This window comes from Copadichromis virginalis, linkage group LG7 (assembly GCF_057382275.1).
Source record: "Copadichromis virginalis isolate Kocher_CV1m ecotype Utaka linkage group LG7, C_Virginalis_male_GT1.1, whole genome shotgun sequence".
In the NCBI taxonomy this organism is placed as follows: domain Eukaryota; kingdom Metazoa; phylum Chordata; class Actinopteri; order Cichliformes; family Cichlidae; genus Copadichromis; species Copadichromis virginalis.
In genome coordinates, this window is record NC_140624.1 from 35441901 (window position 1) to 35459946 (window position 18046).

General features: G+C 39.0%; 1 protein-coding gene across 2 annotated transcripts in view; it reads left to right on the top strand.

Moving 5' to 3' along the window:
* The window catches only part of cacna1bb (calcium channel, voltage-dependent, N type, alpha 1B subunit, b), a 221111-nt gene that overhangs the window by 129154 nt on the left and 73911 nt on the right, over positions 1-18046 (top strand). For both annotated transcript variants that reach the window (XM_085463201.1, XM_085463200.1), the window contains exons 9-13: positions 1114-1203; positions 3948-4169; positions 4261-4373; positions 4479-4591; positions 6763-6894. In XM_085463201.1, coding sequence (XP_085319327.1) covers positions 1114-1203; positions 3948-4169; positions 4261-4373; positions 4479-4591; positions 6763-6894 — 670 coding nt within the window. The remainder of the gene's footprint in view (positions 1-1113; positions 1204-3947; positions 4170-4260; positions 4374-4478; positions 4592-6762; positions 6895-18046) is intronic.

Consider the following 18046-nt stretch of genomic DNA (forward strand, 5'->3'; position numbering starts at 1 on the left):
TAGTCAGCAGCGTTATTTCCCTCAATCAGTTACAAATGGAGGATTAAAACGTATGAGGCACAGCTTTAGAAAAACCGCTCTGATGTTGTTGAAGCAGAAAATATGTATTTGGCATCCGTCAGATGAATGACAGGTATGATTAGCGGAGCACAGTGTCAATCATAGCTGCCCGTCTGGAGAAAAAAAGGATTATAAAACTCTTTATTCTGAAATGATTTACTAAGACTTTTAATGATAAGAAATTGAGGAAATTAGCCTTTTTATAACGTACTCTACAGGCTGGATATTTCATTTATAGATAAAAGATGTGCGGCAGCTGCTTTCAATTACTTTCAAAGAACAGAAATTTGAAAAAAAAAAATTAAAATATAACATCTGTTGCTTTTCTCACAAATATGGGGTTTCTTTAATTTAATCATTTGTGCAGATATCTCCTTGTTTTCAAATCAGTTTGGCTGTTTTTTGAGCTCCTATAAATGAATCATTATATAATGCTTACAACAAAGCAAACCCGCCAACCAAAACATATGTTATCTTAGTGCAGGTACAGGCATTTCTTCAAAAACCGAGTTTTTACAGGTTGATATTTTCATAGCTGCTTTTTTCCCTCTCTGAAGAGGGAACAAAGGTTTCTGGGATTCAGTTACAGAAAGAGATTTGATGATGAAGAATTAGACTTGGAGTGGTCTCAAAGCCGTATTTATTTTCTCAGCCTCCTTCCTGCCTCTCAGCTGCTTTCCCGAGCAGATATACAGGCGTTTGGATTTAATGAACGAGCCCACCACTCCAACGGCACTGAAGTGGTCACATGACCCTCACATTCATGTCATGCTGGCGGTTTTTCATTCCAAGGCCGACTTCAAGCAGCAAGGCAGAAAATCTCCAAATGAAAAACGTGATTGATGCCTGCTATTCATAGCTCCCAATTAGCTCACCCATCTTCACCACACGCACACAGTTGTTCCATTGGAAAAAGAAAATGCTAGCATTTCTTGGCATAATCAACTTCACTTTCACAGATCTGCATTAAATAATGCAGATGAAGCAGAACAGGTCCTACTGTATCCTCATATATATTATTATCCTTTTACATCCGCGCTGTTCTTTTTACAGTCCTGAAGCGAGGCAAAGTGAAGAAGGGTAAAAACGACCTGATCAGCGCTGAGGAGGGGGAGGATCCTTTCGCAGACATCTCCTCTGTTGGTAAATCTTTTTTTTTTTTTTTTTTACCCACGTCCACCAGCAGGATACCCCTGACCTTTACATGCTGTCTATTCACAAACACGACCTTTACAATAAACCCCCCATAAAGGCTCATCTTCTACAGTGAACATGTTCTCTGACTCTGTCGCCTCCCTTTATCAGATCAGGATGCCATGTCTCTGCAACATTTAAACACGAGGCCAAAGATCTTAATAATGTATATTATTCTAGCAGCTCTTGGATTCAGAGACCGAATGTCTAAAGTTTCTCCTGGCTGTGGATCACCTTGAGGGCAAAGGAGCATAATTAACTTTTCTAATTAGGCTGTTGAAATAGCAGGAGAATCACCTGCAGCATATTCAAATTATACTTTTTAATATTAAGGGACTTCATGCTTCCCAACAAAGCCAACGTGTAATTGCTTGTCTGTGGGTTGGAAACAAGCATTAGCAGGGTAAATGAAACAATTTAGCTGCCTTCTTTTTTTTCCCCATTATCTGATCTAATGACTGTTTTTTTGTTTGTTTGTTTGTTTAGAAAAAACATTGCTGAGGGAATAGATGTCATATATATTCCATGTCTCATCTCACTGGTTTCACTCATAATGCCTGCAGTTCTGCTGTGCAGCACAGAAGTAGTAGGTGCACAGTTTTAATGAGCAGCTGCAGGTAAATTTCAAGGAGTGTTTAGGTGATTTAATGGTTTGATTTATGTCCCATGGGGAGATTAAAAAAAAAAAAAATTAATCAGTTTACATTCTTGGCCATGAACGAGTTTATTGCTTGGGAGCAGATTTAAAAGTGTGTTAAATCTGTTTAGAGCACATTTTTCTACCTAGTATAACAGTTAAAAGAAACTTTTTGTGAGCTTAGCTCAATAGTTGCCCCCAAAATAGCAGCAACTTACCAGTAACTTATTAATACCAGTAACTAAAAACTTAAAAACACACACTGAAGATTAGGATAATATAAAACCAGCAGTCTTAAAAAATGTCTATAGCATGAAAATAGAACAGTATTTCAAATTAAAACAAGATAAATACGAACAGAACTGAGAGCCCTACCCCATGTTGTTCTAAAACTGTTCTATTTCTACATTGACCAAACCACAGAAATATTATTTTATTGTGCATTCACTGAATCAGTTTTGTCCTTTCTATTGGTGTCATGTGCAGAAAGTCTCAGTCTACATGAAATAGTCAAATGGAAGAATTACACTCGAGTGAGTGTCCCTGTGCACCAGACAGTTACAGCTGGCTCAGTTTTCCTTCAATACTTGCACCTTTTTCCTAGTGACTTTCAGTTTCTTCCTAGATGTATCAGACTCGTATTCAGAGGAGGGCTTATGCGTAATATGAGCGGTTTAAGTCTGGGAGATTTTTTCTAGGGGGATGTTTCAACTGCAATTTTAACTCCTTATTTGTTGTTAGAAAGAACGGCCTTACAACTATGCATGAGAAAACTGAGCAGTACCAGGAGGTGAAGATGCAGCAGACGTGGAAAGTGAAATCCAAAGTGGTTCCTGCGATAATAGGAGCATTAGGGGATATTAGTAGCATTATGTAAACCCCAAACTGGAAAACTGGAAGAGTAGCTCCAGCAGATTCTACGTACAACATTCAAGCCTGTGGTAAACAATCCAGGCATGCTGTGCAGAGTATCTCTCTGTAGGTACAAATAAAGTGATCTGAATCTCAAACACCCTGAGACCAGTGACACTCGCTTTAGGGGCATAAAATTAGGATGCTACCTTATCTGTATTTATGGGTCTCAGTGGGTACATTGTGGTAAAGGAGAAGCAGTGGAGTACTTTAGTGACCTGACTGGAGCAAATAAATAAATAAATAAATACACACACACACACACACACACACACACACACACACACACACACACACACACACACACATATATATATATATATATATATAGAGAGAGAGAGAGAGAGAGAGAGAGAGAGACACACACACACACACACTTTTACTCTGTTTTGTATTCCATGAGTACAGACCTAATATTTGAAAGAAAAAAAAACTACAGTTGCATCAAAGCCTTCCTACTGCTCTGTCTAACCTGCATGAGCTGCTCATGTGTAGAGGAGAGAGGTTATTTACAGAGAATTAACAGTGCCTTTGATACTGGGTTCATAAAGTCTGTTGTGTTTGTTTTGGTTGAAATTCTGAGTGCAGCTTTCTTAACCCAACAGAAGTAAAATGTTTATTTCTTCGAAGCAAAAAATCCCAATACACAGAAGCCTGAATATTTAATTACACCACAGCTGAAAGGGCAGGATGTGATGCATGCAAGCTCTTATTAGAAAACATTACTGTAAAAAAAAATTATAAACCAAACCACACCAGCTTAGTTTATATGAGTCACAGAATGTGAGTCTTTTATGAATGGAAGGCAGGAAACCAGTGTGCCAAACACATACCCATATCCATCACACAGTTCCTGTAAAACTACAGCTGGCCTAAGTGTTTCTATACAGATTTACCTTACAATAAAAAATATTTAATTTATGTCTAAAAGAGGAAGTAGGTGGATTATTTTCTCTATGATTGCTAAACGAAAGCCTTGTAAGCATTACAGCCATCTGAGTGTAAAAGCTAATTTTAAGATCACCAGGGGAAAAAAAGCAAAGGAAACGAACAGTGATTCATTGTGAAAACTGTGAATCTGAGAAATAATTAGACGCTGCACACTCACACATTTCCTTTCTCACCTCTTGGTCATCGTTTTCAGCTCCTCCTGGCTCTCCGTTTGGTCGGGCCAGTGTGAAAAGCAGCGGTAAGATGGACAGCTCATCTTACTTCCGGCGTAAAGAGAAGAGGACCCGCTTCTTCATCCGCCGCATGGTGAAGGCTCAGAGTTTCTACTGGATCGTCCTGTGTGTGGTTGGCCTCAACACACTCTGCGTGGCCATAGTCCACTATGACCAACCCGAGTGGCTTACAAGAGCCCTCTGTAAGTGTCAGAATAAAATGCACTCCTACATACTCACTTATTCACCGCCTGTATGACTACACGCTCTCTGTTTTGTTGCTCTGTCCATCAGACACTGCAGAGTTTGTGTTTCTGGGTTTGTTTCTGACTGAGATGACTTTGAAGATGTACGGCCTCGGAGTAAGGAATTATTTCCACTCCTCCTTTAACTGCTTTGATTTTGGGGTAAGTGTAGGCTGTAATCCAAGCTTCTGTTTGGTGATGACTGGTGTCCTAAAAGCAGAGCCACACACATCAGGTAATAACTTTACCTTCTCCTTTTGTCTTCAGGTGATTGTTGGCAGCATTTTTGAGGTGATCTGGGACATGATTAAACCAGGAGCATCGTTTGGTATCAGTGTGCTGAGAGCTCTGAGACTGCTTAGGATTTTCAAAGTCACCAAGTAAGTTCACTGTGTGAAACTACAAGGTATAACCATACATTTGTCACGGTTCTGGGTGATTTTGACCCAGCATTTTGAGTTCTTATGTTTTGGTTTGATTTTGTATTATGGGTTATATTCTGATTCCCTTGTTTTGCTTTGTTGATCATTATTATAAATCTATGTTTCAGTTTATTCTGGTTAAGGGTTTAGTTCTTAGGTTTTGTCCTTGTGCCCTCGTGTTTCCTGTTTTATTTTGAAGGTTTATGTCTTATATCAGTGTTTCTAGTTTTGCTTTCTCTGTCTCGTTAGGTCTAATTTCTCCCAGCTGTGTCCCCACCTGTTCCTCGTTCCCTCATGTGTGTATATAGTGTGTGTCCTCCAGTGTTCAGCGTCGTGTCGTACCCTCAGATTTGCCTTTGTGTTTCCGGTCTCAGCTTTCATTGTTCAGTTTATGTGTTTGTTATTTGCTGGTAATAAAGCTGTGGTTTTTGAGTTGCTATTTTGTCTCGACGAGTCTCCGCCTGCCTGCACACAGATCCCTGACAACATGCCTTCAATGCAGAAATGTTTTCTTTGTTTGCACTTTGCAGCCCCACCAATATTATTGTGTTCATTGTGTGCTGCAGTTTAGATGAAAAATGTCTCCTTCTTGGTGTCATAAATCAGACAAAGTGGAACACAAAAACAGTATACAGTGCATAACTGTGAAATATACATAACGTTAGAGTGAGAAATCTTAAGGAGTCTGCTTTTTATCTCTTTGCCTTGACTTTTAATCTGAACACTTAAAATGTGTCTTCAGGAAGCAATACAGGAAAAGCTTTCAATGTATCATAAAACTGAAAGCACTACTTTACTGAGCAAAACCTGAATCTAGCTGAAAATTGTATTGCATTCATGTATATGGTTCTTATTGCACTCTTAAGGTCTTCCCACAGTATTTCTTTTTCAGACATTCTGTTGTATATTTATTGTTGTGCTTGACATAACTGTCCTGTTGTATGAGCTCTTTGGTTTGGGCATCACACAGTCTGACCTTGGTGTTAGGTGTAGGCTGTGTGCAGACAGGAATCGTGGACCCAAAAGTGCAGACACTTGGAGGCACAAAGTAAACTCAAAAAACAGCTTTAATGCTGAACTAAAAAGATACCAGAACTGAGACTTTAAACATAAACTCAGGCAAGCAGACAAACACACAGCAAAATAAACGGTAGATCGCGACACAGAGAAACACAGGGCTTAAATACACAGAGGGAGCAATCAGGGAATGGGTAACAGGAGGGAAACAGCTGGGGCAAATCAGGCCTAATGAGACAAGGGGAAGCGAAACCAGATACATTAACCTCAGACAAGGACCTTCAAAATAAAACAGGAAACATGACACAGACTGAACTAAAGACACAGACTCACACGCACGCACTGCAACAGAGGGAACAGAGACGTGGGACCAGGGCAGACACAGACACTGACTGGACACGGGGATATAGCTACTAAGGATACACAGAGACGCGAACTACACAAGGGGATACAGCTGACAGGGGAGACAGAGCAACTAGAGAAGACAGAGACATAAACCATAAGACAGAACTCAAAGAAACCAAAGACTAGAAATTATAAATAATATAATAAACTCAAAAACCCTGGGTCAACGACCCAGGCATCCTAACACTTGGGGTTAATTTATTGGGTTGTCCACTCCTGCTAATATTGTGGCATTGTGCTAATACACACCTGCAACGTAACACTTGGACTGCACTTGACTAGACCTGATAATAAACTTACCAATACATCTATAAAACAGTTTCTTACCAGAAGGTCCTAAATATTGAAGCTGTGTTCTTCTATTCTTTTCTGCCTTGCTCCCTGTACTGACAATCATGTCATAGTTTATACCTTTCATGCCATAAGATTAGCCTTAATCTTGTCATTCAGTGAGACTGGCAGCTGTACACACTGATTTGTTTTATGCCACCTACACTTCTTGTTGCTATTTGTTCCACTCTGCCCTCCTCTGCTTTGGTTGTTCTGATATGTGTAATTTGCAAGATTTGTCATATGACTTCTGTCTGAGTCTTCCTGTTTGTTTGTTTGTTTGTTTGTTTTGTGTGTGTGTGTGTGTGTGTGTGTGCTCCAGTATGTACAACAATAATTTCTTTGTGCCCCTCTTTTTGTTTGCTCTTTCATGTCAGATACTGGAACTCTTTAAGGAACCTTGTTGTTTCCCTCCTGAACTCAATGAAGTCCATCATCAGCTTGCTCTTCCTCCTGTTCCTCTTCATTGTGGTCTTTGCCTTGCTGGGGATGCAGCTCTTCGGAGGACAGTAAGTGATTTGTCCAACCTGATCTGCTCTTTTTCCTCCTCTTTCCAACCATTTATAATTCATCACACGAGCACCAACACAAACACAAATCCTCTCCTCTTCTACTTCTCGACTCATTTCCCCACCTGACCCTTCTCGTGTATGATCCCTGGCCCAGCGTGGCAGTGGTGACAGACATGTTGACACAGCAGGTAGCTGGCAGATCAGCAGTAGTGACTGCAGCCCTTTGATATCACTCTCAGCAGGAGCTCCATGTCTTCTAACAACGGGAACACCTCATGATTCTGGGCTGGCTGCAGTTAATCAAAGGCCTGGCATCCGGCCCCGTCTGACTCAACTCACACACAAACATTTTACTTTCTCTCTCCTCACATATCATCTCACATCACACGAATACTGCTCTGGTCAGATAGTTTGCCTTTTTAAATCTACAGTACTAAAATTATTATTAAATCCTGTTGAGTGCTTAAAAAGAAGGTAACTGGATGTCTCTTGGCTTGTGAAGATATTTCACATCTCGTCCAAAAGGCTTCCTCACTTCTATAACAACTGTGTGACCCAGGTATTTAACCCAATGTAGGGGGCCCTTTGGAGGTATTCCTGAGGGTCATTGATCCCCTATTGATCATGTGAGCCATCACAAGCGTGGATCATTGCAGCTGCCGAGGTTTCACCAAGTGTAAATCTCTATATGTCATGGCCCTGCGTTGTAGTTTTTGGACATTATAGTGTTTGAATATTCTGAGTTGATTCTTGGTTTCATTTACCTCATGCTTTAAGTGTTTAGTGAGACTAATTCCTCCCTCAGTGTTTCTCTCGTTCTCTTGTGTCTAGCTTCCTGTGTTGGTTTTTGTAGTCTCCAGCCTTATCTCCATGTTTATTTTCCCGTTTCACCGGTCTTGTCTCTGTCTCCTGCTGTCTCAGCTCAGTCATGTCCCCGTCTGGGCTTTGTTCTGTCCCTCCACTCTGTCGTGTCTCCATGTCTGTTTTATCCCCAGCTCCTGTGTCTAGTCACTTGTTTTAGCCTCTGTGTGCACTCCCCAGCATCTCCTCTGTGTAGTCAGTTGCGTCTGGTTGCTGTCTCTCCATCTCCATCTTGTCTCTATGTTGCTCAAAAGAGTGTCTTTTCTCCACTTTTTTGAGAATGCCAAACTTGTCACTGGGATTAATAATATCCTACCTAGTTTGGAATACCCTATGATCCAGAAACTGACATTGTACATGGAAGCCATGTTATATCTAGCCATTAAACTATAAAGAATTTATATAATATAAAGAATAAAAATTTTCACATTTTAAAGTCTAGAATGTTTAATCAACCAACCATACAACCATCCATCCATGTTTACCTGCTTATTCAATTAATGGTAGCAGGGACCTGGAGCCTATCGTGCACGTGTTGCACTGTGGGAGAATGCCAGACCACCCGGAGAGAGAACCCATGGAAGCATCGGGAGAACATGCAAACACAACACAGAGAGGGGTCAGCTGGCTAGCAGGAGGCTGGCAGAAAAAAAAACAATCAAGTAGAACAATTAATCTCAGTGAAGTTAGTCCAAAGCACAAGGAAGCACCGTGCTTCCCAAGTGGGAATAAGCACAGACTGGAAAACCAGGGTAGCTGAGGCAGGGATTATATTTGATTGCAGACACGGATTCAAAGAGTAGTGGTGAAAAACAATCAGAAAAAAATTACACACAGTGATGTCATTTGTGAGACAAAAAAAGGTGCTGGTATTTCTGTGTGTCCACCATTTGAAAAACAATAAGCAACACATGGAAGTATTTAGTATTAAGTAGTGGAGTATTTCTTAATCATTCTTTTTAATTTGGAAAAACTGCACTCATTTGCTTTGCAATGTTCTTCCTCCAAGAAAGTTTAAACTGAACAACCAAAACACATTTAAAATGATATTTTAACCAAGTAGTGGCACATTATGTGATAAAACAACAACAACAAGTTTTTCATCAAAAACAGGCTTCTAGATGTATTTATCGGTGTCAATGGTTAGTACTGTTGCCTCACAAGAAAAAGGAAAAGCCTAATGTGCTGAGTGACCTTTTTATTTGGAGTTAGTATGTTCTCAAAGACTGATTGTTGTAAATTCGAGCGTGGATGAGCTGTTTGTCTCTCTGATGCCCCTGCCTTTTAGCAAAGTCAGCTGGGGTGACTTCAGTCACCACGAAAACACTGGTTTGCAAAGCAGTTAAAAAACATGGATGGATTTATGTTCCTCCTGGTCAGGTATGCCTGACCAGGAGGTCACAAACTTAAACAAAAATTAAAACAAATAGATGAGTTTATAAGCTGTAGTGTTTAATAGGTTGGATTCTATGTCAGGTTGTCAGAGTGATGAGTCCTGCATGATGTTATAAATGTTATAAATACGCTTTTATTTAAAGCATTGACCTCAGATGGTTTAAGAATCTCTTCTCCATTGTATTTTTCTCCGCTCTGGCAGGTCATAAATACACTCAACTGAAATGCACAGACGGCCTTCATAAAAACCAAAACTGAATTTCTTTGAAGCAGGAGGCTGTTGCCATGGCATCAAGCCTTACATCAGTCTGCAGCATCATTAACATCACATCAGTCTCTGGTGATGGACAAGTGTGAGATGAGTCTGACATCCACATGGTGCTTGTAGCCAGCTGAGCACACCAGGCTGAGCACAGTGTTCTCTGCCCACCATAACAACCATGCTATTGTTAATTCCCTTATTCGAACATTTTTACCTTTAAAAATGTGCCCAGGATTTTAAATATTTTTTTTGTGTTCATGAGTCTAAACATAGAAGTGGTTCAGTCGGGTCAGGTAAAATCTAAAGAAACCGCAACAGTTCCTCAGACAGAGCTTCGTTTTAAATAAAAAGTTTTCAAACCTTTTTTTTTTTTCTTTCTTTCTTTTTCAAACCTAAGTAGAAGACTGAATGGCCTTTTAAAAGGCAGCAGAAGTGCTTTGTTATACCCAGGCTTTATTTTTGGCTCAGAGATTATGTACTTGCTCTCAGAACGGTAAAAATTCTGAGAACTGAAAGATAAACAGCTTGAGGTAGAGGACTGTGTTCATCCTCCTGCTGAGACTCACAGGACATCGTTGACTGTTTTGCAAAAGTGATAAGCTCAAAAGTGCAGGATTTATTATAATGCAATAATTTTTGGTTTTCTGTTGGCTGCTTTGTAGCTTTCAGTTTTAGAGGTACAGACCTTCTTTTGTTGATTAACTCTGACTTTTTGTGGGCACAGGAGAGATGGCATTTTTACATTTTCTGCTCAGGCCCTTTTAAGTGTCCAGGATTGGTAATTGTACATCCTTTCAAAACAGATCAGAAACAGAAAACATCAAAGGACAATTGTTTACTCCCAACCTGTTTGACATTCCAGTTAATGAGTTTTTGGAACATTTTAAAAGACTTGGCATTTCATCAAAAAATTTAAAAGATTAATCTGCAATGAAAATAATCACTCGTGGTCAGTCAGTCCATCCAGGAATTTATTATGCTGCAAAGATGTAATACAAATTAAAATTAATCCCATCATTTTCTACAGTGTTTCAGAACTTCTTCAAAAGCCAGAGTGAACAAAGAAAAATCAAGGCTGAGGTTCCACAGAAAAAATCCGTCTGACTGTGATCTGAAATGCATTTTTAAAATAAATGTTACCAACACAAATTAATTGTTTGTCAAGTCTTATGACACTTCAGCGTTAGCATATTGTGTAGATCAGGGGTGCTCACACTTTTTCCGCATGTGAGCTACTTATAAAATGACCAAGTCAAAATGATCTACCCACTACAAAAATCCAAAACATATACTTATTTATAAATATATTGAGGATTCTTTATATCTACAATGTATATACATGCATAACCGCAATATCCAATATTTCACAACACAATTAACTATGTAAATTTTTTGTCATTACCTGAGTTTACTCTGATGACTTGCACTGAATTGAATCAGCCAGGGATGCATAGTCCGGACAGTAGCTGCTGACGGCCAGGTTTAAGAGAAAAAACCGAGAGCTAAAAATTGGAGTTAACTCGCTGACTAGCTTGTCAGTTTTACTACACTTCGCGCCGCTGTTTGCGCATGCGCAGCGACCTAAGCGTCAGAAAAAATCTGCTGTCATCTGACTGGCTTCCCTGTATCAATCAAGTGACGGGATGGATGATAGGCTGGCATCTATTTTTTTAATGCCATGCGATCTACCAATACTACCTTTGCGATCGACTGGTCGATCGCGATCGACGTATTGAGCACCCCTGGTGTAGATGCTAATCTAAAAGTGCTGGCTGAGCCTGCACCCGCTCAACTTGCTTGTTGAAGGAAGTCGCACATTGACCATGGCGGTTAGCAAGAGGAAATTCATGTGTTATGGTGCCACATCATTGAAACATCTTTACTAGCTAATGCTAGCTGTGTTCCTCAGAGCAGTGAAAACAGTTCCAGCGGTAGCTTGCCTCGCCTCGCGTGCTATTCCCCATCAGTTTACTGTGAAAGATTCACAGTTTATCCACAACGTGCATGCGCAAATCACAAAAAAAGAGATGTTAAACAGTGACAGCTACAATTTCCTATGAGTACAAAAGAAGCAGAGCTTTGAGCAACAATAGACAACCGTGGTCACAAGATGGCAGTGATCTAAAGCAGGGGTAGGCAACCTTTTTGATCATGAGCGCCATCTAAAATTTCCTCAGAAGTCAGTGTGCCATATGATTGCATTAGCAATGAATTTAATAACGCTCTATATTAACAGTTACACACTATATAGAACAACTTTATAGAATTATATTTGTTCGCAGATGTTGGCAGCTATCAGCGAATAGTTATCAGCTATTTTGAAACAAAAAAAGACACTTTTTATCCATAACAGTAAATGTACTATACAACAGAAAATGCAAATGCTATTTATGGTCTCCTCACAACAATGATAAGAAAAATAAACTGAGCCAATATGGCATGTTTGTTAAAACAGAGACACAAATGTTAATGTGATCTCTGGTCTCCCACTCAGAGACACAGGTCTCCAAGTGTCCAGCATTCAGATGGCTACCTGAGGACACTCATGTGAGAGAAAATCTGCTCACACAGATATGTAGAGCCAAATACTGTCAATAAGGCCTCTGCAATGTTCTGAAGACAGTTAAACTTGTCAGGTAATGATGTCCAGCAGGTGAAAATGAAAGCTCCATGAACACGCACAGCTGTGGATTCCAGCTGCATTCGTAGTTCTGTAAACTTTGACCCCCACAGAGTCGAGGTTTTCAGTTCAATCAGCTGCATTTCGATGTCGCATTAACTGGCATTAACTCAGCCAGTTAATACGAGACAAATCCAGCTGCTCATTAAAGCTTTCTGGTTTGATCAGAAAAGAAAACATTGGTCCATACACCTGAAAGTCCCGAAAACGCATTGTGAATTCTGTCTCGAGTCTACGGATGTATCCGTGTATTTCCGGGGTGCTGACAGCTCCTGAAGCATTTGTGTCGGAATGTGGAAATTTCAACATCACTTGAAAAAACTGCCAGCTAGCAACGTCCCTCTCACCGGTAGGCTAAGTTATTTTTAGCCAATTACAAGTTGAATCTGGTAGTTGGGGCTGTTAGCTAAGATACTGTCATTAAGAAGAGGCACAATTAATGTGTCTATGCGAGCTGATTTGCGATGTGCACCGCTGGCCCAGCCATTTATTTTTTAATGCACCTGCTCAGATTAATTCACTGCGTGTCGTGCCCAGGGCTGGACTGGGACAAAAAATCGGCCTGGGCATTTTGACTAGAGACCGGCCCACCAGGTATTATAGGACAAGCCATAAAGCCTTTGAATGAAAACAGATGCCGTTGTGACAGTGATGTACACTGTCTTGTTGGTATATGTATAATTTCTATACATTTTACATCAGATAAAAACTTTGGTTGTAAGATTCAGATAATTAGTTATGAAAAGCGAGACATTTTAAATGAGAATAAGAAATAAAAGTATTTCTTTGTGCCCCCCTTTCCCTGTTAATGCCCTACCTGGCCCCCTGGCAAAACTTTGCTAGACCCGCCCCTGCACAGTTACCAGCTGTCAGCTACATAGAAAAGCATCCTGGTGTTATTTGTCTCTCAGAAACAGTTCATAGCTTCCGTTCAACTCATTCATGTCACCTAAAAGGTAAACCTGTTTCTCCATCACCTGTTCAGCTCTGATGATTCAGTAAGGACATCTCCTGGTTTCATCTTCATGTTTCCCTCTCACCACATATCCAAACTGACATCATGACCAGCAGCTTTACAGCTGTGGCTCCAGCAAACATCAGCTGATACTAGAAATTAATATTAAATAAATTCTAACAACAGCTGATCAAGCTTAAACGTGCTGCTGTTGTTTAACGTGACATCCGCTGGTTTCCTCTTTCTGGCGCAAAGTGAGCGATAAACAAACAAGAGAGCCGATCAGCTGATCATTGATCAGTTTCATGATTGAAGTAGAAACAGAAGAGAGAGGGGGAGAGAACGAGAGAAGAAGAGGCAGCTGCAGCATAAAGACACAGAATAACTCCACCTTTGTGTCTTTTTCCATTGTAGCTGAAGTCCGGGACAAACTGTGTTCCTTTTCAGCTCAATACGAAACACCTAATATTTTCTCTGAATGTGGGACAATTCCGTTTTTTTAAGGAGCCGTTGGCAACTCTACTAACTAACCTTATGAATAAAACAAAGTTCACTATCAGTAACATAGTAGCACCCACCCAGCTGTATAGAAACTCCGTCATGCTAGCTAGTACGCAGTACGAGTTATTGTAACTGGCTGTAAAAAGTCAGCACAACGAAAATAAACTCCACCTAAACTTGGTTTATATCTGACCCAGATAGACTGCAGGTCATAACTTCTTACCTGAAGTTCAGTTCACCTGACACTCGGACCGGCGGCCGCATAGGGTCTCTCCTACTCCTGCCTCCCCTTTCCCTCATCCACCTGCTGGCCTCTGTGGCAGCTCCGCCATAGCCACCACCAAACAACTGAGTTATTTTTACACATTGGTCAGCATCTGGCCAGACCACCACCTTTCATTCTTTATACCGTTTCAAAAAACAAAAAAAAAGAAAAAATCATTGGCCCATAAAAACGAAAAATCACCATCAGCCCACCGGGCAAATGCCCGATGGCCAGTCCAACTATGGTCTGCCATCAGTTAACCCTTCGTGCCCAGGGTTGCTGACCCCTGATCTAAAGGATGGATGCAAACAGCTTTATGACAGCAGTGTCTGAGACAAATAGAGATAAATTTCTTTTCTTTGCTTCATTTTAATCGATGTCTATTTTTAGATTATAATTGTCCTGGTAGAATGCAACTGGGTTTTAGTAATAGCTTATCTTCTGTTGGAAAGCTTGGCTAGAAAGGTACATTCTCAGTACCTGTGGCATAGGTCACTTGTATGAGCTAATTAATTCCAAGTAACATTGAATTTCACCCACTGTAACTGAAGTAGAAACTTTTGGTTGGGCCACACTGAAAGCCATTTTATTTGTCAGAGAACTACATTAAAAACACCAAAAACATAATGGAGAAATTTCAGTTCAGTGACTCAAGCTTTCAGCGGTTAGCCTTTGTAGACGCCCTGTTTCCAACTGCTGTGTCAGCATTCACTCATCAGTCAAAGCTGCCACATCTCTAACTTTGACCCTTTGTAGTGTTAAAAAAAAAATCAACATCTGTGCAGTCGAAGAGTCTGTTCGTTTTTTGTGCCAGGCTGTACAGTAAACATTATTATTAACAAGGCGTCTATGTGGGCTGACTTCAGTTTAGAGCAAACTTTAAGTGGCCATTCTAGTTTTTCTTATAACTTAAAGTTAACACATTGACACTGTTTCTTATCTAATAGCAGGATTTGCCACTTATTTTATGAAAAAAAGTGAAATCAGATAAAAATAAATAAATACTAAATCTTGGGTACTGGTTGATGACAAAAATTATTCAAAAATCTAAAAACCTATAATATGAAAATATTTTAGCTGCATATTTTAAATAGTCATGTGTTAACAATATCCATTGCCGTTATTTATACAATATTAGCTGTTGTTGTTGCTGTTGTAAATGATGTATGATGTAGGAGAGTGCGAGCATGAGCTTGTGGGGAGTTTGGCCTTCTATGACTCTGATTTAATGAAGTCTCCATGGACGACACATGGAAGCCAAACAGTGTGCTTCCAATCCTTATTATCAGAGTAAACAGAAGCCTGCACACAAAGGGGCAGCAGCAAAATGCAGCATCCATTCTCAGATTCCACTAATCCCCGGTGAACGAGGGGAAAAAAGACAGAAGTGTGGGATGGAGAGAGAGTGTGTGTGGGTATAAAACAGGGAATGAAAAGAATAAAAAGAGGGAATACCGATATGATGTGAAGTGGAGAAATTGGTGAAGAAAGCAGACAGGATGAATTAAAGACAAATCATTTCCCCAAAATTTAGGGTGATGATTTGTCACTTTTTATTCCAATTTAAAATCATCCTAACACAAATAGTGTAAAGTTATGTACCCCAAGGTAAAGTTTATGTAGCTGAAGCATATATATGTGTGTGTGTATATATGTGTGTGTATATATGTATATATGTGTGTGTGTGTATATATATATATATATATATATATATATATATATATATATATATATATATATATACAGGTCTATACAGGCCAGAACATCCAGACTGGCCAACAGCCTGTATCCACAAGCTGTGAGGCTCCTGAACTCTCTGCCCCCCTCTCACGGACAATAACCATATCCAACTTCTTAATAGCAATGAACTGGTCTGCATTGGTGCATCATATCTTTATTCTCTTCCCCCTCCTGCCCCCCCCCCTCTTTCTTAAATAGATAACTATCATATCTGATATCATATCTCACAGTACAATAATATTGAATGGGTTGCATTGTTGTATTTTGTCATGTTTCTCAGGTCTTTGTCTGAATTTCTACGAACATTATTGCTAAGGATTGTCTTATTGCATTGGAGTCACACTGGGTTAAATATGTACACTTGGGTTTTAAGGGGTATTTATTATTTTCTTCTTTTTTTGGGTTGTATGGAAGCCCCAAACGCAATTTCATTGTTCTTGACAATGACAATAAATAAATACTACTATATATATATATATATATATATATATATATATATATATATATATATATATATGTGTGTGTGTGTATATATTACAATTTATATGATAAATTATTTTTATATAATAAAAATAACCTTGCTCGAAATTTGAGATCAGTTTGAGGTACCTTAGAGTCGATGGTTCTATTATTAAAAAAATAGATAAAGTAATTTGAAAATGCCGATGTAACACCACAACAGGTCAGATTTTGCAGGAATTTTTTTTTTTTTTAATATTCTGTTTTTAAAAAGATTATTTTACTAAATATCAGTATTTATATTGACCTGAAATTATCCATGACTGGTCAGAACCAAGTATACATGCATACAGTACACACACACACACACACACACACACACACACACACACACACACACATGGCTACAGCTGGGTCTGCTCTTTTGCACCAACAGTCGCTTTGGTAACTGTCGGCGCTCCACATCCTCTCCTCATCTTAAAGTCTGTTCCTTTTCCTTTTGCCTCTCTTCTACATGTGGGTTTGACTTCCAAAAACAATTTTCCCCAGCATGTTCCATTCTGGTTTTTGCATGACATATCACATGCTTGGGATTATATGGCTGTTAAGACATTAAATTTTTATACAAAATTGCAAAATTAATTGCATTTCAACTCAAATTTACAGTATTTGAACCCATATAAGTCATTTTAGGTGAATACTTGTAGAATGCCTATTGGAAGCATTCAATGGGAGCTTGCTATATAATTCCTGAACTTTAATATGCATCTTGCTTGACTATCGCATGAAAACTTTGTCAGGATTATGCTGTCTTCTGAATTCTATTTTTTCAGATTTTTTTATTACACCTTGAAGTCGGGAGACATTCAAGATGGAAAGAATATTTATTTATATTTGATTGTAAATTTATAAAGAATTTTTCAGCTCTGCATATTTTGCTTTAAAACTCACCTGCAATTTTGTTCTGATTACTATTTTTTATTGTTTACTTTGTTATTTTTTTATTGTAAAGCACTTTGATTTTAAATGTCCAATATAAATGAAACAATAAATTAATAAATAAAATACTTTTTTGTTTATATAAAAAAACTGGAGATCCATTCAAAGAAAAAAAAACCTAAAAAACTAAAATATAAATATTTTAGTAAGAAGCATTTTAACTGAAATCCAGGATGCCTAGAATTAAAGGTATCCCGGTTAAGGGCTTTCTACACAGGCAGCAGCTAGCAGCAGAGTAATGATAAGACACATAGAAAGTCATTGATATTCAGTCACTTAAAGCAAAATCTATGCTAGCAAGCAATTGTTTATAAATGATATGACACTGTTATATGTAGGATTTAAATGTTAAAATAATGTTGGCTGTACACAGTTTTACACAGTATCTCACAGTCTGGTTAGACGTTCAAATGTACTGACCAATTTACTAATATTTCTCAAAACTTTAACTTTATCCAACTTAAATAATGCACATTTAATTTGTAAATATCAACAGCTACCCACAGTGTGGTGTAGTTCCAACAATAGCTTTAAAGATAAAAAAAAAAGACATATGGATATGTGGAATACCATGCACAATGCTTGCTTTCTTCTTTGTTCATACTCAGTCACAACTGAAAAGCATCAAAGGTGGAGAAGAAATCACTCAAAGTATGGGTAGGAAAAGAAGTTGGGTTTGCTTAAAATGGGTATAGTGATAATTCATAAATCTGTTGCTATCCATTGGAACTCTGTTGCCACCTACATACATATAAATTCACATTAGTTACATATATTCAGTCCAGCCAGAACCTTGAACCCTCCACAAATCCTGAGTCAGGTGCTTTACAGCAGCGGTCCCCAACCCCCGGGCCTCGGACCGGTACCGGGCCGCGAGAGTTGAGGCTCAGGTGTGAAATGTATGGTTTTCAGGGTTTTTATCGGTTTTCAGTGTTATTTTGTTATCGTTTTTATTGTTAACTCTGTTTTCCTGGGTCTTTTCGCGTGTGTTATGAATAAATCTTATTTTTTTCGGTACCGGTACTAGTTTTA